This window comes from Xiphias gladius, chromosome 16, assembly GCF_016859285.1.
Source record: "Xiphias gladius isolate SHS-SW01 ecotype Sanya breed wild chromosome 16, ASM1685928v1, whole genome shotgun sequence".
NCBI lineage: Eukaryota > Metazoa > Chordata > Actinopteri > Istiophoriformes > Xiphiidae > Xiphias > Xiphias gladius.
The window spans coordinates 19992552-20017933 of NC_053415.1; the positions used below are offsets into that span (position 1 = coordinate 19992552).

The window sequence follows — 25382 nt, forward strand, 5'->3', positions numbered from 1 at the left end:
CTGGAATGCTATTAGTACAGATCCAAATATTTCCCTCAGGAGTTGCTAGAGACCAAAAACAGAGCTAAAAGAAGAGTGAATATTGGACTTGCATATCTCAGGTGGCCAGAAACACGACTCCAGTCTTGTGTTCACAGCTTGTTTCCACTGTGCCATTGTGGCCAAAAAAAATCTGTTATTGGGTTTAAATCTTTCACAACCATGTAATCAAATTTAAACAAACCTAAACTACTTAATCTACTAAAATAGCTAAGAAATAAAGTGGAGTTACAGCCTCATGTTATCTTAGACACAGAAGAATATTTTCAATCAATCCATTCCACACAATAAGGAATATTGATTTTAAATTGAAAATGAAAACAAAGCACTGGTATTAGATCAGTACTCTGTATTGGCCAATACCTTGATCTGAATCAGTATCAGGAGACTAAAACAAGGGTGAGAGGGTCACTAGTTCATAAAGTAGTACAAGATTTTCCAGTAATTCATGGATCTTGATATGCAGTCATTGGTGATCAGTTATAACTAAGAAAACAGATTAATGTCTGAAACCGCAGTCAACAAAAGGTCAACCTGACACTAGTCATTGTAATGTACCTGTTTTTGACAACAAGTCCTCCAACCTTAGCGGCCATATAGGTTGACCACATTGACTACTATAGGTTTCAAACAGGAAATGAACAGCAGTCTCCCGCATCAAAGTCCTTTGTCTTGTCGACCCATCCACTCACTCCAACCTCCTGCTAATGGGGAATTTGTTGCTCTTTATGCTACATCCCCTAACTTCCTCCTTTGCTCCTGTCACAGTTATATTGGCTGCTACAGGTCGCCTAACAATAAAACGTAACTATGGGTCGTGATAAGCTGCTGACCAATAGGGTTGTTTTTTTACAAGAGGACAGTCGTGTTTTTAAACTTCTCATGTGTAATGCTACCATGACTAATTCCATGAGGAAGGCAAAATTGAGGAGAAGAATTTGTACAGAATAGACTAGCAAACAAAAGGGTCAAATGGCAAAACTGATGTTTTTACTACTTAAAGGGGCTTATGTAAGTATTTCAGTTTAAAACATTCAAAAATTTACAAAGATTATCAACAGAATGTGAAGAAATAAATAGTTCTGATGTTATGTCAAAGATGTCTATGTATTGTCTTGCAGAGATATCTACTGAAGTTAGCATGCTAACCAGCTAGCCCCAGCCCGTCCCGTCTCATATTACCACTTTGCACCTCAAGAGGCGTTAGTGAGTCACTGTAGCATCAAGTCTGCCCTCAGTTCAACATGAGAGGATGAGGAAGTAGTAATTACGAGAAGGCTATAAACCTGTGTTGCAGCCATCCTCTCTCGGCGACATTCCTCCACTCTTTCCTCAAGCTCAGCTATTTGTCCTGCTGCTTTAGCTGCTCTGCCCCGCGTTCCTTGACCTCTCGTGGCTGGTCCTCCACTCCTGCCACCAATACATTTTCCCTGTCTCTCTGACTGGGCGGACTGGGTGGGAAATTGTTTGTTGTCAGTCTAACTGTAACCCTCCAGTTACATAATCAGATTACAAGGTAAATGTGTGAGGAAAACATTATTCCCCCATCCATGCAGGTTTGGCAACATGTCAAGAACTGCCCTATGCTGCCATTAGATTTATTCAAGCTAACGTTAGCTCAATTGGAGGGCTGAGAGAGGCCGGGGAGCCCAGTCCCGGAACACGCATGTAGCACGCTCTCGTGCACGCCCCGAATGACGGTTACACAGAGAGGCCTGGTCAAAACTTTATGGATTTTTTGACGGTAAACTGGCCCAAGGATGCCGTGGCCCACAGGGATTTTTCCTGATATCCCCGATGGCCAGTCCAACTATGGCACAGGGGGAAGGGGAGGGGGTAGGAGGGACCAAAGAGTGCATTTCCTTGTTTCTAATGATAGGGGCGGACACCCCAACTTTCTGGTAATATGCTGCACCCTATTTTTTCTGAGTATGAATTCGACAGTTAGCCAATTCTTCCACATTGCCCCCTTAAATGACATTAAGTTACACCTGAGCATATAGTAAACTGTGTAAGATTATATTACCTGAAAACACCTTCAGTTGTCAGTTTATTAGGTACACCTACAGTAGCTAAAACAAATATAGTCTAATACAACAGGCCTGCAGTAAATCACACCTTTTCAATGTTCGAACTTGTTGAAACTGTGTTAAAGAGGTGTTGATTCAATTGTTTGATCATTTAGGAGGATGTGTTTTGTGGTGCTGTTGAACTGCACTACGCTATTATTGAGATGTGTTTGTATTCTTTGGCCCACTGCATTCAAATCAATCAGGGTAGGCTAAACAACAGACACACCTCTTTGTATAATGCGGTACTTATTGCAGGAAAGTTGTATTAGACTGCATATAGACTGCTCATTATAATGCACTACATAATCCTATTTCTTTTGTTCTGTCCCAAAAAATTCCATCTTCCAAAGTATCCACTTTGCTTTGGCCTCACACTTAATGTATTCCAACTTAGCAGATTTCTTGATTCCAAAGGACATTGCATCTCATTTCTTGTCACTTGTCTCCTAAATTCCTAAAGGTACAATTAGCATTTTGTTTGATGAAATGTTGAAAGGTTCATAGATTGATATTTGCAAAAATGTAGCAGGGTGTTTTTTTCCAAATGCAAATTCTGACATTTATTAACTTTTATTACAGATACTCTGTTTATGGATTGTAAAACTCTGCATAGATGTAATGGGAATAAAGTAAAATTACAATGTTTAAACACAATCAGTATGGCAAACCAGCAAGTGTGTAATTTAGTGTTGTGTGGCAATGAAATGTTTTATGGGTCTTGATTTATGTCCTGTGCATGGCATTTCTAATGAGAGAGACCAACATTGCAATGCGCCTGTGTTCCAGGAAACTACATTTACAGCAGATCTTTTTTCTCAAGAGTGTGTTTCCCCTGTGAAATAATGTCAGCACTTTCCCACCTTCAAAGTCCTTTTGTTTCCAGATCTATTAACAATTCTAATTGTACAGGAACACTTGTTAAGTAAGGCTGGTAAATAAAGCAGGAAACGCATTATTTCCTTTTAGTGCAGATTAAAGGTACAGCTATGCAGGGTTGAAACACATTAATGAGGTTTTAAATAAAAATGCTGGCAGGGAATTTACACCACTGACTGGTTTAACTGCAGTAAGCAGTTGATTTTCCTTGATGTTAAAGGGGAACATTATTTTACCCACTAATGAAAAATACATCTTTCCACCCTCCTATCTGTTAATTAACATGTTTGTGTTAAGGGATTTTCAAAAAGGAATACAATTGCTTTCAATCTGATTAAAGTAAGTGATACATAATAGGGAGGTTGTTTTCCTTGGGTCCTTCTGTTAATTGAATAGCTTTGTATGACTTGGAATGTTTTTCCTAGTCACAACAGTTCGCCTGGACCTAGCTGCTCGGGATGCCCCTATCTTAATTACGGATCGTTTTCCAAATGTGGTTCAATTTCCTCAGCAGGACAGTTTCTGTTAACTGCTATTTTTAAGGCCAATAACAACGTCAAAGCTAGGGATGATTAAAGCAATTAAAGTTTCCCTTTGTTTTCTAAGCACAGCGAGATAGGCCTGGCTGTTTGTACAGCATTTATTAAACATTTACTAAATGGAATTGAATCTGTCATCGATGAAGTTTTCCGAGACAATTACCTTTTAGCATGGCAAACACTGTTTCGCTCAGCTAACGTCTCACAGCTTATGGCTGTGATTAGCCATTTGATTTCATCAAGCCAAACTAAAATCCTCTAGCAGACAGAGAGAGAGGGCGAGTGAGAGAGAGAGGGGTTTAAATATAATTTTACCATCGGAATTTCTCAATTAGCATACCACATTTTCTCCATTAGATAAACTGCCTTTAGAGAGCTGGCTGGTTTAATCTGTTTAATGTCCGTGTAAACTATAATCTCCTGATTCTAAAAAGAAATCCCTTAAGGACATCATTCGCATACACTCCTCATAAGACAGTTTTTGAAAGACATGATCGAGTGCAGCTTTTAAAAGGGGACTGAATAGTGATGGGTTGTTCTGCCTATCGTGCTTTTCTTTTCTGTGTTGCATGGATTGTGCAAGTTGTGGTTTCACTTGCCTGAGTTTAGCTAATCATTAGTAATAACTGTTATACAAGTTTGTCCTTGCTTGACTGTCACTAGAACTTGCAATATTGCTGCATTTCAGACTATTCTAGTAGTATAGAGGTTTATGCGGGTACTCAGTCTTGCGCTTAGTAATTCTACAAGTGTCATGGCAACAGTCCGTTGTCTCTGAAGTCATATGTTACACTAAGTCACTCCTCTTGAAAGATTGCACTTGCCGTTTTCTGAGAGATAATTTGAAGGGGATATCACCACGTGACATGATAGATCTCAGATTGAGTCAGAAGTGTATCAGGCTGTGTACATACCTACATTACTGCCAATCATAGCAGCGCAGGGCTGTTACATGGATATAGAAATCAGGATTTGTTGTTATGCTATTGAACGATAAGCAGAGAGAAATCAGAGTGTTTACATGCATATCATTGCCTTCCATCATACACTGCAGGCTGTATGAATTAGGGCCTGCAAACACAGCCTCATTCTCCTTGCATCACGCCAAGAGTCACTCCATTGATTACCCTTCCCCGCTCCCAGGAAATGGCTCATGCATCTCGTGTACATTATAACAAATGTTCTCTTTGCATTACAATTGAATTGTGATTGTTATGTTCAATCAATGGGGAAAGGTCACGGGATCGCTCCTGCCAGCGCTTTAATGGAGAAGTCGATGAGGATTCATTTTAATCACTGCGGCTGTGGCAGAATGAGCACAACACTGAGAGACTGTCAATGGCCCGGCAATTACCGCTGTTTATACAGGTTTCTGCTTTAGCAATTTAGATATCCACAAATCTCTCTGTTTCTTGCACCCCAGTTATATTCGAAGCTGCGTGGCATCAAATGAAGTACTGTAGGACGTGGGCCATGACTTCTCTAATTGTGGAACCATTGGTGAGGCTGGCTTTTTGAGAATGAAGTGAGCGCCATTTGCTCCTCTTTTGAGCACTTATATTACCAGAAAGCTGTTATTTTACATACTTTGTGTGAAGGAGCATTCTGTTATCTTATCTGAATCCTAGTCTGGCCTTTTGCACTTGTATCAATAGGTGGAGGATCGTGCATGTACTTTACCAATTTACAGCGCACGTCTTTCTAGATTAACTCTACTGTAAGCGTACAAATAAGTGTTGGTTCTAAATGATCTCATTCTATAAGGTCATTGCTATGGAAGAAACTGTGATTCTATACAAAGTTGATAACCTCAATGACATAGCTGATGCAGACTTGATTTCCCAGAATTCTCAGTAAATGTGGCATTCCGTCTTCCTTGGACTTTTTTTAATTTTGTTTTTTTGCTTCCCTTGTTGTATCTGTGGTCACTTTGGTAAGCAGGTATTGTTTTAAATATGCTTTACAAATACATCAGGTGACTTGACTTTCACTTTATACATAAAAGTTTGGTCAGGATTAGTTGGTGATGTATGTGTAAGCAACAACTGTGAAGCAAAAACGCAGTTTTATGTAGAGTTGGAATGCAACAAGTGATTAAATTCATTATCGCTTGGTTAATAATTCTATTTAAATCAGTTGGTCTATAAAATGTCAGAAAATGATCAAAAGCGCCAATCAAAAGTTCCTAGAACAAAAAACAAACAAACAAACAAATCATCTAATTGTTTCATTGACTGTCACAGGATCACATTTTGCACAGTTACTGAAAAGTTAGTGGTTCTGATCAGAAGATTACAGAAGATATCACTAAAGACTCGATAACTAAACAGCAAGAGGAAGCCTATACTTTTATTCATAATCGGAAAGAAATCGATGCGGCCAGACTATTATCACACACCCTCTACCATCACAGTGCTCTCCGCGTCACCCGTTTACCCCAAGTGGCATGTTTGTGTTGGACGGTGTCTAAGGATAGATGGGGTCAAGGCAGTGTAACCTTTGAGAAACAAATATTCATGATCAATAAGTGCTTTATTCTGAGCATCTAAATGATTCTTATGTCTGAAGCTGCCTCTCTCCCCCTTATTTGCCCATGCAGAAAAACAGTTTGAAGATTTATGCAGAATAGGTAAAAGGACATTTTAAAAGACTACACAGTATCATCGCTTTCAAATGTCATGCAATCATAGGTTAGAGGAGAGCGCTGGGCACAGAGAGCTAAGTGATGTTACAGATAATGAATTGCCTCTGAAATATAATACATTGTGAGTATGATTCTTTGTTCCAAGCTCTGTACACCAACTCTGTACAATTATAGTTATTTATCTCTCTCGTTTTTTAGGTTCATCAATTATATTGTGATACACTTAATGTCCATAAGAGGATGATGTATGATTGGTCTAATTATTTCTTATTCACCATGCTTTCTAAAGCATATCAATTTTGTTAATACCATGTAATTAAAACACGTCAGTGTGCTACAAGTTGCTGGCTATATTAATGACTATGAAAATTATTTTAATTAAATAGCCAATTATAGAAAAATCCTAACCATGAGAATTGACATTTAAATGAATTCAATTTAAATTGCTTTTCAACATTGTTTTATCAAAGCTTTATGGGGTGAATAAATTATTACATCAAACAATATACTGTGTCATTGATCATACACAAGTCTTGGCCCATATCTATACATTTTCAAACACTTTCCTGATGCCATACATCATACTGGGTGATTACATTTTGACATAGTCATTTGTTTACCGCAATCTCATCCACATGTACTGTACTTCTGTGTACTTTTAGGAAAACTCTTCACTGTTTATGGGACTTAGTTCAGTCACGCTGGAAACTTGAGTCACGGTGCTAATTTCCAACTACTTTGTAAGGACAATTTTAAACTGCCATTACTTTAAACATCCACTCTGCCTGAAGGACTGCTATGGCACATTTTTGTCACAAGTAAACAGTTTTCCTAGTAAGTTGTTTCCTTCCAAGATAGGTTCCCACACAAGACTTTTACATGCAGTAATGATTTTGCATTTGTGCTGAATTATATCAACAAAGTACTGGGGTGTAAATCAATGCACCAGTATACAGACGTCATTTTTGTGTTACATGGTGTTTTCATAACTGGGGTCAAACACATGCAGCCCACCCAGTCTGTTGAAAGGCCTTTGTATCTAAAACATCATACACATCCTTTGGTGCCTTTTAATACCTATTAGGCTACTCATACTCATATATTTTCCTTTTTTTTCCTGCATAACATTAATGAAAGTCATTTTTCAGACATTACAAGCACAATGATTTGCAGTTAACCCATGCAAACAAGAGAAATAGTGGGCAAACTGTTGTGACATTCATTGTATATAATGAAATCTTAATATGGTGCATATTTAAGTGAAAGGTTAGCAACATAAAGGGCAAATGGATTGCCTGGCAATGAATTTTAAGCAGCTATTGATTTTACACTACAAGCTACCTCTTTCCCTGAATGATAATTTTGAAATGGCACACTGCTTATCTTAAAGCTGATCTGACACAACATGACAACAGGGATACACTGAATATTAAGGCAAATGCAGACTGTGATGAGCTGTTCCTGATGACTTACACTTTCATATATGTGTCTCCAGACCCACTGGCTAATTGGAAATCTAAGGAAATGTGCACCACCAAGTTTAGGAACGGCAAGTAAAAACCCTTACAGTTGTGCTGACTCAAACTAAGTTTTAGACATCACTTTAATTTCTGCAAAACTCCAAAAAAGTTTCCCCGCAAAACCGGAGTTTGATAAGTTCACTTGTGGTATTCTGCCATACGTTGAATAACAAATAAAAGCTGAGTATTGTTTATTGGTCCTATCTAACACACCTAAGCCCTAATTGTAAGAGGGTGCGTTCTATTAATGAGTGGTCTGATTTAGGAAAATCCTGCTGCATGTTTACATACTGTAGTGTTACACCAACTGATTGAGTTGTCAGGAAACGTACTCGGCTTCATGATGTACCACAGTGGTTGAATACAAGTGTAAATTACATGAGCTGCTTTTACTGTACATGGACCTGACCCTCTATACAGTGCTGCATTTCCTCCCTCTCTGACGTCATCCTTCTTTCTTTCCTCTAATGTCCGAGGTTGAGATTGAGGGAAAGATTGAGAGTTCATGTGCCAGCTGGGTTAACTTTGGTTCAGTACTCAGCATCAGAAAATAGTACAACCTCCCTTGAAGAAGCTGGTGTGTCGTGTGAACAGTTACCATTTTTATGGTCATTGTGTAAATGTGGATTTTATTTTTTTCAGGTATTTACCAGTTTTCTCCCACCACCTCAAGTTCTCAAATGTAACTGGCTCTGGCAATATGAAGGTTTTGGTTTCTCTCACGTAGAGCCTCCTTATCTACGACAAATTTAAGTTCATTAGCAATTTTAACAGTTTTGTCTGAGGACACATTGTTTGACATATTCACCTGCTCACCTGTAATTCTTACTTAGCGAAATAATAGTTATGTTGGCTGTCAAAATGGACCTTAAGTGGAAGACAACTACCGACATCAAGCACTGCACATTTAGTTTGATGTAACTCACATAACAATACAACTAAGTTCGCTGCTGATAAGTGATTAGATTCAAAATTTAATGAGTAAGTGTACTTTTATATACATGCGGTTTACACCGTAATCTAAATGGTGTTTTAGTTAGCATAAAAAACTTCCATCTCAACAGCTGTTGCCTCATGTTGTGTTATGCTGTTACTTCATACAAAAAGCGATACCCACTTTGGCTGGGTAAATACAATAACCAGGGAGAACTAATTAAAAGAGACATATTTTCCCTTCTCACAGATAGGGTGTACCTTGAACAGTGACTCATTATGGTATACTCAGTCAGAAAATAGGACATCAGACTTAAAGATATAAAAGCATTTCAGTATTAATGCCTGAATGAAAGGAAATTACAAGTTTGCAAAATGCCTCTGAAATACTTGGGAGGATGTAAACAAACACAAAACATTTTGGTGCTCAGAGTGATTAATTGTCAACTTCGGAAGACTGGTGCAGCGGATTTGCATACTGTTGGATAGCAGGTGCAACCTGTACGGCTGTTAAGTGCAGTTGGGGACCAGCAATAACTATTAACTGAAATTTCACATATGTCGAGTGGGTGCAGGTTTCTTTTTTTTATTTTTAAAATCACAGAAAAACAAAAAACAAAAACAAAAAAACCCCTAAACAATTGATGCGGATTTTTCACAGGGTTGTGCTCGGGTATAACCGGATCTTTCATGTGTGGAATCAACAACGCAACAGACGTGAAACATTTCAGCGGTAGCCAGTACCGGGTTATCTGTTCTTCAAAGGCTTCCACTGTCCCCTAGCTCCTCCCTCTCTGTACCGTGTGACAACAACAACTCATCCACAGAGCGGAGCTGCACTTTTCAGCTCATTTTCCTCCTGTCATTCCTCCTCCTATCTTTGATCACTGTCCCGCCGTTCAGCCCCCCCCCCACCCCCAAAAAAACCCCCCTTCACTCAGCACGCCTTTTTTCGGCAGCTCTTTTTACTTCCCAACTTATCTGAGGAGCTAAACTCTCGTGGATTCTTTCATTTAGGGGTGTCTCGGCAGGCTGGGTTTTATACTTTGAACTTCGGCTACTCTCTTCCCCTCCTGTAGGTGACCATGGCCGTACCGGCTGCTCTGATCCCACCAACTCCTCTGGTCCCACCGCCTCCGATCTCGACTCCTTCCGCAACGACGTCCCCGCCGTCGACAACTTCATCACCATCTCCATCCCTGGCCCCCCCATCCGGACCCGGACAAAACCTGTTCAGATCAGAGCTCCTCGCCACCAGCAGCCCGGGCATCCCGACCCCGACCGCGGCTCTACCCCCCAGCAAACCCGTGTACTCGACCCCGTCGCCTGTTGAAAACATACCGCAAAACAATGAGTGCAAGATGGTCGAGTTGCGCGGTGCCAAAGTGGCCTCTTTCACCGTGGACGGCTGCGAGCTCATCTGCCTTCCGCAGGCTTTCGACCTGTTCCTGAAGCACCTGGTCGGCGGACTGCACACGGTCTACACCAAGCTGAAGCGGCTGGAGATCACGCCGGTGGTGTGCAATGTGGAGCAGGTCCGCATCCTCAGAGGGCTCGGCGCCATCCAACCCGGGGTGAATCGCTGTAAACTCATCTCCAGAAAAGACTTCGAGACTCTGTACAACGACTGCACGAATGCGAGGTTAGTAGGGAGCTTGTGTGCGGCATTTTTGGTTTAAATGTCTTTGCGGACAGCCGTGCGTAAAGGCGCAGGAGCAAGAAAGGGGGAGACATTTTCCCTCCGTGAAACAAGTGGCCCGAGCGACACGATTAACTTATCAGCCCGATTTCCTAATCGATTGTTATAGCGTGTATAGGTGTGTGATGTATGTCAAACTCCGTCCAAACATTCGAGTAGTGTGCTGGTAGTTCCCTGGTGAACGGGAAGAGGCCAGCGCGCAGGATCAGTCCAAAAAAAAAAAAAAAAAAAAGTTTAGCGAAAGTTTTAAACACGTGCCGGACAAAGCTTGTGCCATGATGGATAGCCTGTCTGCCTCCGAGCAAATGAATCGATCATGTAGGCTACACCTCTGCTGAGTCTCGCAATGCTGTGGAATAAGCGTCAGGTGTGGAGCTGCCACTGCAAAGACAAATTTAGAAAGAAGGAGCCTTGTCATCTTTTATGGGCCAGACTTTACTGTAATTCCTCTTCAATTTAAGGCAACTGCCATCTCAGATTTATTGCTAAATGAGTGAAATAAAAGTAGGTTATACCTTATTATATATCCTTGCCACAGGGGCGATATGATTTCACTTATGGTAGCTTTGATTTGTAGAAAGTAAACAAGACTAACCCAGATTGTCGGAATTAGATGACATGGAGTATTTTTTGTATTAATTGTTGTTCTCTTGGTACTGATAACAGGCACATTTCTTAAAGAGGTTATCATACACTCATGGTTCCAGTTGAAAAAGAGCGTAGGGAGCCAATGTTTCAAACACTGTAAATGCTTGGGATAATTTCAACACACACACACACACACACACACACACACACACACACACACACACACACGCATAAGAATGTGCCTTAGTCAAACAGCCTTGATTTCTATAAAAAAAAGGAAATTAATATACAGTGAGTGAGGTAAACAACTACACTTGAAAATAAAGGCATTACCCAACATTACCTAATCAAATATTTCTAGCTTTATATGTTTTAATATGGATTGATTTAAGTGGGGATCAATATTTGATTAAAAGCCATTTTTACTGTTGCTGCGAGCTTTGATGTATCACTCAGTCTCACAGGATCGTTCAGCCTGGTCAAATTTACCATCTTACCTGTCACTTTGATTGATTCCATATTGATCTCCTACCCAGAAATGAGCTGGAAATGCAAATATGATGGAAAGGCTCACATCAGTGGGGAATAACCATAAACACTGAGTCACTTTGAGTCTGAGTTAAAAAACATAAATTGTTCTGGAAAATTATGCTGTGAGATTGAACTTAATTCTTACTTTTAGACGCTCGCTTAAGTACCACAAGCATGTGAAAAACACACACGCCAATGCAGACACGCACGCTGAAATTGCTGTGCAAACAGACAATTTTAAGTACCATTTTATGTCATTAAGATCCATATGTATGATGCGAATGAATACAGTTTGATCCTGAAAGCCTGGTCAGAAAATGCAAACTCAGGTAGTTCTGAACATTTTGAGGGAAACTTTGAGAGAGAGAATCCCTCTGGAACATTTTTCATTCTAAATATTTTTTCTCATGTAGCTCAGTCATTTAAAATCTCAGTAGTCTACAGTTTTTTGTCGTCATTAAACACAGTTCCCCCTTCATGCTTGCTTCAAAACAGTCAGCATCGTATATCTACGTACAATATTTGGACCTTGCGAACATGCTGCAGTTCCATATCTCCATTCCAGTGGCAATTGTCTTGACACCTCACCTGTGCACTGCTTAAGCATCATTTACATCTTGATGCTTACGCATCAAGAGAGCAGAGAGCAACCCCCCCCCCCCGCCAAAGAGAGGAACGTACCGTGTGGCGATCCTCCTCTCAAGCCTGGCGTGGGGCTTCAGGTGACAAAGTATGTAGTTGAACTCTCCGGGTTGTCAATGGGGGGGGTGGCCAGCGATGGGGTTAAAGGATAATGCAGTGCCTCGCGTCGCTTTAATGACGCTAAAGTGCTGGGCTATTACAGGCACATGGACAGGACTGTAATTGTCTCTGAAAGCAGCCAGGTTCTCCCGGTGCTGGGCTGAAATCAATCACTCAGACCCGGTCTGCCCGCCTGCCTGCCCCATTTGGAGAATTACATCATGGAACAGTGAGGCATCCGCTGGATAAAAGGCTTCTGTTACTCAGAATGAGTTGATTTTATTTGCCGGGATGTGTGCTTTACTCTGTCTGTCATTTAATTGCTGCTGACAAAATGATCAGTCTGAGTAAACAGGACACAGGTTACCCAGTAGGTGAAAATAGGTCCCCTCTCCAAAGTCAATGTTCCGTTTTCTACCGACTTACTGTAAGATAACAAGTATTTGAGTTCACTGGTTAACCCTGCCGGGTTACACAACAGCTTGCTGCCTGAGATAGTTTAGTCTTTTCATCTCGCCCTGTTACCACCATGTGACTACTCTTTTTATACAGTAGCAGAGTAGTAACAATGAAGTGAATAATACTCCTGTAAAATGGGTCTTACTATTTCACATGCTGTTTTTCTCCTCCCACGGTCTATTGTGTTAAAACAACACTACTCTCATTTTGCACACAGTGTGAATGTGAATAGCATCACAGAGCACCGCTGCATCCCGCTGTTTTAGTTTTGATGTGGACACAAACAAGCTCCAACCAAATTGTTCCCAACTATGCCTACTTTAGCATAGCGCTATTTGAACACATTAAATGGACAACAGGTTTTTTTTTAGAATTGTAGTGTTAGATTTTTTTTTTTTTTGTGTGTGTGTGTGTTTTACTGAGGGATTCAGAAATGAGAATTTATGATGAAAAATTCCTTTTGCATACTTTTACAGTGAGTGTTTGAACTATGTGTACTTTGCCTTATAAGTGACACATATTTTAGTAATTATTGTTCATCTCTAACGATACTAGGAATATAGTCATTCTCGACCCATTCATTTTCTTAAGGACTCTTGTGCCAGATTAGCAGTGTTCGCTCTCGCTCCCATACTGATCCAGGTTCAGTAATTTCCCCTACATTATGACTCTGGCCCTCCAGGAGCCCTCCAGGAGCCCTCTGTTCCAGCTACTTGTTTTCCTTTTCATTTTCCCTGCGGTGGGATGGAAAAGGGTCTTATTGCTGTGTGACACTTGAACTCTCTGAAAGGTTATTATAACACGGGGGGCGGTGCAGAGATATCGCGTATCTCTCATTGGTGTGCTTTGTGGAGGCAGGCTATCCGACGCTGGGGCGCAGAAATGCAGCAGTTAATTGACAATCATTGTCTACCCCTGAAGGTTAACCACACGCCCCAGACAATGTCCCACCACTGGGAATGGGACGGCTTTTCACTTACATGCCCTTCTTAAATAGATTTTCCCTGGCTCGTTTCAGTCAAACAGATCTGCCTCTGAAATGTTACGAGTGCCAGGTCACGGTGAAATTACTTTTTCTTTAACAAATATATATAATTAATAGTGATATGACAGCAAGTGTTATGAGAGCTATCACCTCTCTTGTTCTTACTTCAAGAGTGTTTATGCCTAAACACACATATTTGCAAATGACGGTAATTGTTTTGTTTAGCGCTCAGTGTGAGCTGCCACTGAGGGTGCCAGCTTGTCTCTCTCCCTCCTCTCCTCTGCTGAGCTCTCTTATAATATATTTGTTTTCTACAAGGCACGGATGTGTTTACAGGTACTCAGGGGAGATTTCTGGATTCCATTCAAATCATTCCCAGTCAGAGTGGGTGCTAAGATACCCGTCACCCAGCAACCACATCCAAGAGGGAGCTTGGGCGATAATAACTTCAAAAACAGAGTGACAGATGCCTGATTAGAGAGAGGGAGAGAGAGAGAGAGACAGAGAGAGAGAAAGAGAGAGAGAGAGAGGGAGAGGGAGAGATAATGGTATACAAAGCTGTTTAAAATCCAAATCTATTCAAGTACTTTCTTGAAAGTCAAATTGGCCCTCATATTGTGTGTTGTTTCTTTATTGGAGTAAAAAAAAAGCATTTAAAGTTGTCTCTTTATTTATTTATTTTTTTCTACATTTTTAATCCTTCAGTGGGGCTCTGCTAAATTTGATTAGGTACAGTACATGTGCGCAAGTCAACTGTGCAGTTGGCAGATGGCGGCAAGGTGTTTTTTTGCAAACAGTCTCCTTGAAAATCAAAACTGCTTTATTGACTTGACATTCACTCAGCTGGAACAAGAGCAAATTAAAACATTTTTTAGGAAAATCCACGGACTAGCTCAGTGGAAAAAAGTAACATTAATTTTCTTCATTTCTTTTAAGATCACATTTTTGTAGCTTAGAATGAAGCTGAGCCAAGACTGTCGAAACCAAAGATTTCACTTGTTAAAGAGGCTTTGTTTGACACTGTCTAATGTCATTTGTGGATTTAGAGGCTATTTGCATGGCAAAGAGGCCTGTATTGTTAATTTGCCTGTCGGATGCATTAGTTGTCCAAGCTCCTAACTTATTTGCATGCCTTTACTGGATCGGCAACAGCAACTGAATTACCAATTAATTCTTCTACCAAAATGAAATGGTTTAAAATCGACATCAGGTCTTTCCACATTAATCAGTATATTAAAATGGCCTATTTTTTACTATGTTCACCAACCATAGAAGGGTAATAGCTGTGATCTATATAGACAACTGACTTAAGCTGTTTAAAATATATCTGTCAATATTACTTATCTAGCATATTAAACTAGATTTGTTCACAGTGATTTTACCTTGTGATTTTTTTACACTTCAGACTGATTGCCCGACAGAGCAGCAATAGATTTTGGGTCACTCTGATTTCTGTTCTCCCCTTTCCCCAGCCAGAGCTCCCTAGCCTGTCTTTACTCACGGGCTCCATCACATTACAGCACATTTAGGAAGCACAGCAAAAGTCACTGACGCTTGTACCAGGATGTTAAATGCTACTGACAGAAGTTAGAGGGGGCAGATGAGATTTCCTGATTGGAGAAGGAATGCAGGCCCTTGCCTGGCTCTGTCTAATATGGTCACATAGAGAAATTGATTTTCTTCAGAAATTAATTAATTTTTCATATAGCCCAAAGCTGGAGTTTAAAAAAGAGTGCACACTTGCCGGTTTCCTATTTTCCCCCTTTTTTAAAGAATTATTGCCCAATCATATTAATACTTGTGCCCCAAGGATGAAAAGATAATTGTACAAATGCATTTGGAAATATGTATCACTGAGTATTTATGATTAAATTATGCAAATAACTCCGGTCTCATCCTTCGTGGGCCCAGATTGTCTAATTAGGATTGATATGGCGAATAGATGTTGGGGAATCTGAATACAAGCATGTCCAAAGAGCATAAAATTGAAAATGACAAGGCTGGAATCCTTAAAAAGTGTGTAGATTTTTTTTTTTTACTTCCCTCTCTGTCTAATTCAGCGTAGCTGTATCAGGAGTTAATTTTCCCTGGCTTCATTTCTCGTCTGAGCTGACAGGAAAAGGAATCCATCAGGGAAGCAATCTCAGATGGGATTCCACAAATTTCCTCCACTTGTTTTTTGTCCCCCTCTTCATTTTCGTGGGAGCTATCAGGGATGAATCTTCTCCTGAGTAAACATGCAGATGTTATTTCGCCAGTGTCAATGTTTTTGGAGCTCTCTACTCAATACAAAGGACTCCTCCTTAATAATTTAAGTATATTAAGGAAGGAATGTCATCCAACAAAAAGTCCTTTGTACTTTTGGATTTTGAGTGAAGTAAAGCACATCATATACATCTTTTTTTTTATTTTATTGAAAGTTAGGAAACACTCTTTGCAGATACACATTCCTTTATATAAAGAGAATGTCAAGCAATTCAAATGACATCTTGTGTCAAGTTGGATCATGCTATGTTAGGAGTTAGCTGATGTGTGTAAATGGCAGGTGATTGGCGAGTAGATGCATGCAAAGAAAAAAACTTTTAACACAAAAATGATCAAATAATATCAAATTGATTTCAAAACATCTTCAGTAGATTGCAGTGTATTCCTATTTAACAAAGCCCACACTAAAAAATGTACCACGTCAAATTCCAGTTGGACCTGCTCAACACAGACAGACAGACACACTGTACACTGACACTAGTTTGAGGCAACAGTTACATGTAATTTAACAACAGCCTTGTTCCATGCTGGGCTCAACAGTACATCACACCAAAGAAACCAGGGAGGAAATGACATCGGTTTCCACTCGCTCTTCTTCTCTTGTTAGCTTCAGATGAACGGCACAGCACAGGAACGGCTCCAGTGCCTCCAACAGTATCTATTAAAGGGCTGATTGTTATCTAATCTTTACCTGGCGCTAGCTGGAAAAGCCCTGAAGCTAATGACACTTGAGACTAGCAGCACATTCTGTGGTGGTTCAAAGCAGCTGCTCAGTCAATACCTTCTGATGAAAACCTAAGAAAACGGCCCCACAGCTATTTATGTGAAGACTAAATTCACTTAGACACAAGAAACACTTTATGCAGTCAATTTGTTGCATTGAATTATAACTAACAATGTGCATAAAGTTAGCTCCTGTTGAGCCAGCAGGCTAGACATGAAACTGCTCTCCTGTGTCTGCTTTTTCAGTTTCAGAGACTCTGGTGTTCAATTCAAGCTTCAAATAGTTTGTAGAAAGAAATTAAAAACTGAATAAACAATATAAATTGAAGTTAAACTAAACCAGCTCTAGTGATTAATTATGATGACAACACTGCTGATGCAGGTTTATTTTACTCTTCTTTTGCTCTTCACAATTTTTTGTAAGATCTGTGTGTCTTCTAATACCAGTTGCCACAAATGGCAAATTACCTTCTCTTCTTACATTTATAGGTCATATCTATATGACTAGTTTTGGCAACAGTCTTGGACACTGATCAGCAGATTGTTCCAGATCTGTCTTTCAAATGATGAAAAAAAAAAAAATCACTATAACCTTGCTAAATCTGCTCAATCAAAATTCAGTCATTAATCCTAAGGTCATTGTCAGCTGAATATTTCTTATGTTAGAAAATCAAAAAAAAAGTAATAAGTTCAATTGTTCCCACAGTCAAATAAAAAACCTTTTTTATTAGCTGATATATGAGTTGTTTTAAACAACATTATCCGGCACATATGTCATTGAAGATTCAGGTTCAAAATAAAAAAGAATGCAAATGTTAAAGACAAAAAGATCTTCCATGCTGTGTGTGAATGTATTATTTGTACAGTAGCTTGATTTTCAGTACAGAGCCATTTCAGTTGTCAGCAGTTCAGAGTGAACTAGGCAGCTCGTTTGGTGTACTGTAAAATGATAAGGTCTGCAATTCTGGCTTTTATCCACAGAGATAGCCACACCCAGAGCTGCTTCCTGACGGCATCGCACACCTGTAGAGGTTATGAGCGGGGTATCAATATCACCAGCTCAACACATTTTCATCTAACACCGACATCTCTCTCTGCCTTTCACGCGGTCTCTCTGCCTCTGTCTCTCTCCCTCTAAGCCTAGTGAGAATATCGGTGGGAGTCTTTATTGGTTGCAGCGCTTAGGTTTCTCTCCTCGTAGACTCAAATGTCACCATCTCCCTGATGTTTCTTTAAAATCGCCTGTGCCACCACTTGCTGTGGCGCCTGGCTATTATTACCCTCCTCTTAAAGAGTGACAGTTGGGTCCTCAGAGACGTGACACAAACCTCTGCGGATGGAGCTGTAGTGCTGTGTCAAGCCAATGCTCCTAGCCAATCAGATTGCATGAAACAGATCTCTGTACATCTGGTATGCTATGTGGTAAGCAGATAAGTCATGAGTCCGTGCAGTTCTGTGTCATAGTTTGAAATGAATGCTGGTTGCCTCTACTTAAAGAAATCATAGATCCTGTGGTCGGATGTAAAAAAAAAAAAAAAAAATCACTCAACATAAAAATAAAGTTTGTGTCATAGCAGTCACTTCCACCGTGATCTTAAAATGTGAGACTCTGACCATGCACGTGCTAATGCCTTGAAAGCAATGTGTTGTAACAGTTACATGTGTATGTTCCTGGCAGAAAATACAATGAGAAATGTTCTCTATGGAAATAAACATGGTTATGATAATAAAGCAGCCCTTGGCTGAAATGGTCTGTCCACATACATTAATCACATGTAACTTTCACATTAGCAGCGTGTGATTGTGTTTGCTCATGTGCATGTGTGTGTTAGGTACTCAGTGAGTGTGTGTGTGTGTGTGTGTGTGTGTGTGTGTGAGTGTGAGAGAAAGAAGGAGAGGGAGAGTGTGAAAGAGAGAGAGAGGGAGACACCCTTGCACAACTTCACATATGAATGGTCTTGTGTGAAAAGGAGGATGAATTGAGTCAAGCTGACATAGCATGCCAATAAGCTTTGTCTCATTTCCAATGCTGTATTCATTTGTGCCACAGAGAGATTTATTGCATGATTGACAATTATGAGAGGGTGACCTAGTTCTTTGTGATGGAACAAAAATGGTTTTCATCAGTTGCCTTTGCTGTCTTTTGCATTGTGTGTGTGTATGTGACAGTCCCTGGTAAAGAATAGGGATAGCCTCCATGCAATGAGATACTTTTTTTCTCCTCCAACTATTGAAACTCATGCATTTTTCTAGTAATGGCTTCATATATTTTGCATAGAATCACATCATCCACTATGTCTTTTCCACAGCAGAAAAAATGAATTTCCTACCCCATTAAGCAATGTGAGCTGTCCAAATGGATCACGTTAAAGTGACATTTTTACGAATACTCTTCAATCTCTAACTTTGGTATAGAAATAAAAAGAAAAGGAAGTAATATCGCTGTCTGTGGGGGGAAAAAATGCATATATATATATAGTGTGTGTGTGTGTGTGTGTGTAATATATACACTATGGGATTTCCTACCACAACTTACAGTTCTACATTATCTGCTGTATTATTGTTGTTACTTGATCACCTAAATAACATTTACACACATCCTTTTACCGTTGTGACTGTCAGTAAAGGGATTCACTTGCATCGTACATTTCTTGATACCTTTATTCCTTTATGGTTAATTCTACCTGTCTATAGCTGTGTGTTTGTCAGTGTTTGTTTGTGTGGTTGTGTGTGTGTGTGTGTGTGTGCGTGTGTGTGTTTTAGTGCGTGCACCCAGTCAAGCTTAGATTACTACGACTGTGAGGAGGAAGTCTCTGCTCCTCCTGGGACTCCTGCTTGACTGGCCCCACAAATGATACAAGCCAGGGTTTAGTTGGGAGTTAATATCCTGCAAAATTGTCCTGCACATCCTCGGCAGAATGTGGATGATTAAATGACACAAGCATATCAAAAACATTTTTCTCAGACTAGTGGCTGTTAAGTGTTGCGCCGGTGCAGCCCATCTCCCAAGGTTACCATTAAAAAAGAAAGGAATATTCAGTGAGAAGTGGGTGTCATTGAGCTTTGATTGTATGTGTGTGTGTTCGTACCTGTATGAGTGCATGTGTGTGCATGCTTTAGATGTTTTGTGTAATGCCCTGTTTGAGTGGTAATAATATCGCAGTAGGATTTCAGGGTCTCATTGAGAGGTTTGGTAGGAGGTTGAGGGGACATATGCTAATTGTGCCTGAGAAGACTCGTCTCTCTCAGACACATATCCCACTAGACTTTTCCTTGTACACTGGATGCCAGACTTCCCCCAGTGACCAAAAAAAGGCTTGAGGCTCCAAAGCGATCCATTTTATCCTTTCTTTTTCAAAGGATGCAATGCTTTGTTTTAACCTCCGCAGGAAAGGAGATGAAAGGCAGTGTAACAAAGCCAAAAGGTCTTTCTGTAGTTATCAAATGGCCTTTCACTCCTGACCTTTAAGATGCCACAGTAGGAACTGGAGACAATGCTAGAAATACTGATCGGATTTCAGAGATCAGACACCTCTTTGTATAGTTTATTTGCATGGGCAAGAAAGAACAACCTTTCATAGCCCATCATTTGAACACCGGAAAAATAAAACCGAAAAATATTTGGGAAAGAATGAACTGCCTTTCCAGCACCAGCACAGATCAAACACGTAAAAAGTTAAAGTAATGCAGCATCAGATACATCGGGGTCCTGAGGTATTTCTTTATTTCTTACTTAATCTGATGGGCTTTCTAGGAGGGCATAATCATAATCATCTGAGACTAGGCTCCTGAGTGTGTGTGTGTGTGTGTGTGTGTGTGTGTGTGTGTGTGTGTTTGTAAGCGCGTAAACATGCATTTACTGTGCTGATTGCGATGCTCTTTAATATTGACATATAATAGAAACCTCTTTACAGACCTATGCCATTTGCTTTTCCCCCTTCGCTGCATGTTGGGTAGGCTAATATTATTTCAGTTGATGCTGCCCAGCAAAAAGCTTTTCACAAAGCATAATTAGAAAGATCAACCCCAAAGAATCGCAAAGCTTTGGATGAAATGGATGTGTGGCTATAAGATCTCAAGTCCACTGCACTTCTAATAAGAGCACTTGTTTAGTGCTAAGTTACTGAGCTCTACTTACTTAACTCTCAAGTCTTAAAGCCCCAATTTACAAATATAATGATTTTGCATTAGTATAGCTACTGCAGCACAATTTGTAGTTAATGGTTATATGTGTGATGTGAGAGGTTCAGGATCAGGTTATTTGAAATGACAAGCTGATGCGCTGTAATGACAGGCCTATAACACCCAGCAGCCCTTTTTTTCAATCACATCCAGAGACGGCCTGTATGCAGAGACCGCTAATCATGCTCTTAGATGTAGAATGTTATCAGGATGCCTGATGGCACCCAGCATTCCTGTCATTTTTGACATTCTACAGAGCAGCACTTGCACTCGGTGCGTGGAGAGGCCCAGTCGGGGCCCTACTGGGCCAGGCCTGTTTACAGTTCCTTGGCACTGTTGTCTCAGCAGGAAGACATCAGTTGGAGCAACATAGAGCCTGTGGATGAAGGCAGTCTGGTCAGCAGAGAGAATGGGGTTGGAGAAGATTAGGCTTCACCCACGGGTCATTGTGTTCCCAGAGCAGGCCTGAGCCCATCGGCCTCAGTATTGTTAAAGGGAAAGGTCAGGTCCAACGACCAGGCTAAGCCTATTAAACAACCCACACCGCTTCTTCCTTGAAACCTGACTGTGCTTTCTCTTAACTACTGAGTAGGGGAAAAATCAGCTTTGAACAGCTGAGGTCGGCCATATCCTGATGTGAATCGGAGACCACAGCTAATTGCCATTGCAATCATGCTTCTTTATAACACCAGACAGTGATTTCATGTCGCATGTTTCATTTTTTAAAGTACCGCTAATGGTTTTACAGAGTCCTCCAGTTGGTAAGCTGTACAGCATGTGCGCAAGGCTGCCGGAGGTTTGCTCTGACAGATCCTACCAGTGTCGAACAGATCCTCACATTTATAACCTCTCAGTGCTAAATGCTTATGTACCGCATTCATAAGGTCGTCTGAGCCCCAACACACTCCCATAAGTCTCCTTTAGTTGTAGTGATGGCTGGTGTCAGGGATGTCTGCTGAATGAAAGGAAACACAGGCAGATAGCGTTTGATCCGTGATGGAGATGAGTCCACATAGGAGTAGAGCTAGTGATTAATAATGGTGCATCTGGGTAAAAAGGATGTCATCCCCTGGACGTCTAATGAAAGCTCTTGAACATATCTGGGAGAGGCGATATGTTGACAGTGGATGATGCAAATGAGGCTAAATGTGAGAGGAAACCTGAAATGAATCACCCTGCTGGCTCTCTGGCGTTTGTGTGAGTGTGCGCGCACGTCTGTGTATGTGCCCCGACCAGCAGCCAGCCGTTTACGCTGTACAAAGCTCGGTGTGACACTCTCCCTCCTTTGTCTCAAACTGCTAACTGTATTTAATTTCACATCTTATCGGGCCAGGCTTTGTCTGTCTGTGAGTCTCTGCACAGTGGAGGCGACCCCCGGAGATAAACTCTGTCAGGCTCTGGGGTGATTTATTAAATTCTGATTTCTGTGAAGGACTTTAATGTCGAGAGGGTGGGGGTTGGGGTGGGGGGTGTGGGGGGGGGTGGTTTGCAGGGGGGTGGTGTGGGGGAGAAAATATGTCGCAGGTGTCTCTGCCAGCTCCGGGCACTGTTCTCTCTCCATTACCAGCATTGTTAGGTATAGAGAGGCAGGAGAAAAGAGAGAAGTAGGAATCTATGCTGAATTTCCTGTCTTTGTTGTGGCAGTGGGCTTGTTTTTTCCCTCTGTTCTAGGTCAGAACAGTAGTATCAAATCTCACTTGTTTGGACTGGAGATAGCAAATGGAGTGTGGAACGTGGGTCATTTTCATTGGGGGCTCGACCTAGCTTGGGTTAACAGTTATATTTTCATGGTAATCTTCCTTGTGACACCTGAATGGGGCTGTAACCCTCTATCCAAATCTATTAGGTAAATCCTTTGACCCTGTCGGCCCCCTTATCCACCCTGATATTTGAATAAAGCCCGATGTCAAGACGGGTGTGACATTTTTTGACAAGTTCAGCAGATTTTATGGGCAGCTATTACAGCGTATTGGACCCAGTGCTTCATTTTAAAACATTTTCCTAAGAACACCTCACAGGTCAATTGTGACTGTGCCGAGGCTCAACATGTTAATTTTAAGATCATTTTATTCATCTCCAATGCATCAGCTCCTCCCCCTTGAAATCTAGTTTACATTTCTCTTTCATATCACCTTAATCTAAATTGATGTGTTATCATACATGGATCTCAGAGGAGGGGATCAAATAATGACTGTCAGTGGTGCATGGTGAACTGTGTTTTTGAACATAATTTGGTGCTCTACATTATAAAATACGCTTTAAAACTAAGTCACAAGGTGCTTTTCATATGACCCTTCCCATTTTTTTGAATTGGTTTTTAAAGAGAGAACAGAGCTGTAAAAGTGTTGTGTTGCTTCCTCTGATATCTTTGAAGCAGTTTGATCAAAAGGTAATATTGGTTAAGGGCTTTGCTGGTTCTTGTTTTCCCACATGTTACTTCCCAAAGGGCTCGTTTCTCAGTGACACCTCGATGCTTTAAAAGAATGACTGCATGATAAAGAGTTGTGGATTCCATATATTTATTTATTGCTCGTATTGAAGAAGTTAATAGAGGACTGTGGGCTGTGAAGCGTGAAGGGCTGCATGGGACAGGACTTCTTGTCTTAGATGCAGAAGTATAGAAAGCCAGGCTGAACGCATACATCAGACCACGCCAACGTGTGCATGCACAACTACCCGCACGCACACCGATGCTCTACATCAAATAGTTTACCCCCTTTCTTTCTTTTTCTTCCCATTTTTCTTTTCAAAACCAGGACGTCTCCCACTCCTGGGGTAGCTATTAAATCAAACCTAGAAGATGAGTTTGCAAAGCCAGAAACTCTCAACCATCCTACATGTACTTCTACAGAACTGAACACTCAGTGGACCTCGCGAAAAATAGCTCAACACAATCAGTTTAAATACACTTTCTGTCTTGGAGAAGCAGAGTTTGTTTGACCTAGTATGCAAACCCTGGTTAGCAGGTTTGATTGAGTGGGGCCGGGGATCTTAGGGCCGGCTTCTCTGATACCTACGTCTCCCTGTCTCCATTGTTCTCTGCAAGTCAGCATCTTTTGTCTTTGCCACTGATTTGTCTTTTGATCTGTGCAAGTGATTTATCTGCATGGAATCGTTTTTCTCTGTTCCCCCTCAGGAAATTTGGAATGAGGCTGGCCTAACCTTGCCAGGGCCAAACAAAGCCCGAGAGCTGATCTCATGTATTTTGATGCTGTTTGTGAAAACGACACACACACACACACACACACACACACAGCTCAGACTTTGAGAGGGATGAAAAAAAAGAAAAAAAAGCACCCTGATGGTGTCCGTTGTTTTGTGTTTTTCTCCAACAGATGTAAGTACCTCGAGCACAATTTCCATTTGGAAGTGACATGTTTTTCAAACTCGAAATTATTAAATGGCAGTAAGTGGAATAAAGTGGATACTTCTCATGTAGGCTACTAGATAGCTCCATCCAGAGACCCTCTGGGAGCGTAAACTCTGCTCGCTGTGGCTGAGATCACCAGGTAGGGCTGATGGAATGGGGACCCTGATGTCTTCCGACTGCAACAGTTTTCCCTCTGTTTGCCTGGTTAAAAAACGCCAGAGGTTGTTGGGATCGGAGTTGACAACCCTGAGGGGATTGGAGCTGTTTGCCTTGTGTGTTTTTTTTTTTTTTTTTTCACCCGCCCTCATGTGCAGCTGTTATAGCCTCCTCCCTCCTCCTACCAGCTGCCAGAGAGACACACAGAAAGAAAGAGAGAGAAAGGGAAAGAGAGCCTTAGTGAGAGGTAAGGTTAGGATGTAGGTGGGAAGGGGGGGGGGGGCGTAAACACAACCACTCAACACCTGCTGCCCAGTGAAGAGAAAAGGTGTGTGCAGGAGAGAAGGGAGAGGGGGGAGACAGAGATAGGTGGTTAGTCAGAGGCGGCATGAGTACAAAAGCCTTAGAATGTGTTAATGTGGGAGTGAGGATTGTGAAAAAACAAAGATTAGAGGAGAGACAGGTGGGGGATATGCAGGTAGGCTAAAGTAACACACTCTAAACCTTTGGTATTCTAAATGTTCCCTCATGTGCAAAGTCTGGTTATCGTTAGTTGTAATCTTTGAAAAATATAAATAGATATCTTTGTTCCAAAGGCAGGCGTCTCATTGCTCCAGATGTTTACGTGCTTTGATCAACATTGTTTTGGGGTAGAGGCCCAGCATGTTTGTCTGAGATCTCCGAGAGAGGAAACTTTTCCTTAGCAGCGTTAATTATTTTTCCATCACCGCCCCGTCAGCAGTGAGAACTCTTAATGTCCACTTTGCCTTTCGGGCAGCAAAAGGAGCACGTAACGCTAGGAAAGCATGAAACTGTTATGAGTGTGTTTGCACAATTAATGTTGTGGAGATAACTTTCCTTCTTCAACAATTTGCTTGTGAATTTAACAAATACTGTAGTGTGATACCATTCAGACATTAACGATAAGATCAGCAATGAAAATTTGTGCATGCAAAGGTATTTGATTCCTGTCCAAAATATGCATATGCATTTAAATCAAATGAAGTAAGCAATCTTTTCGATCAGCCATTTTCTCTGTATCGGAGGAGTGCAGAGTTCC

At 41.0% G+C, this 25382-nt stretch overlaps 1 protein-coding gene across 5 annotated transcripts in view; it reads left to right on the top strand.

The window, feature by feature from the left end:
• The first annotated feature begins 9551 nt into the window (after positions 1 to 9551).
• The window catches only part of dachd (dachshund d), a 92572-nt gene continuing 76741 nt past the window's right edge, over positions 9552 to 25382 (top strand). For 4 of the 5 annotated variants that reach the window (XM_040148592.1, XM_040148594.1, XM_040148596.1 and 1 more), the window contains exon 1: positions 9553 to 10265. In XM_040148592.1, the coding sequence (XP_040004526.1) occupies positions 9709 to 10265 (557 nt within the window). In that variant the 5' untranslated portion in view covers positions 9553 to 9708. Of the gene's footprint in view, positions 10266 to 25382 lie in introns of all 5 variants that reach the window. The other variant, XM_040148593.1, reaches the window with a different exon arrangement.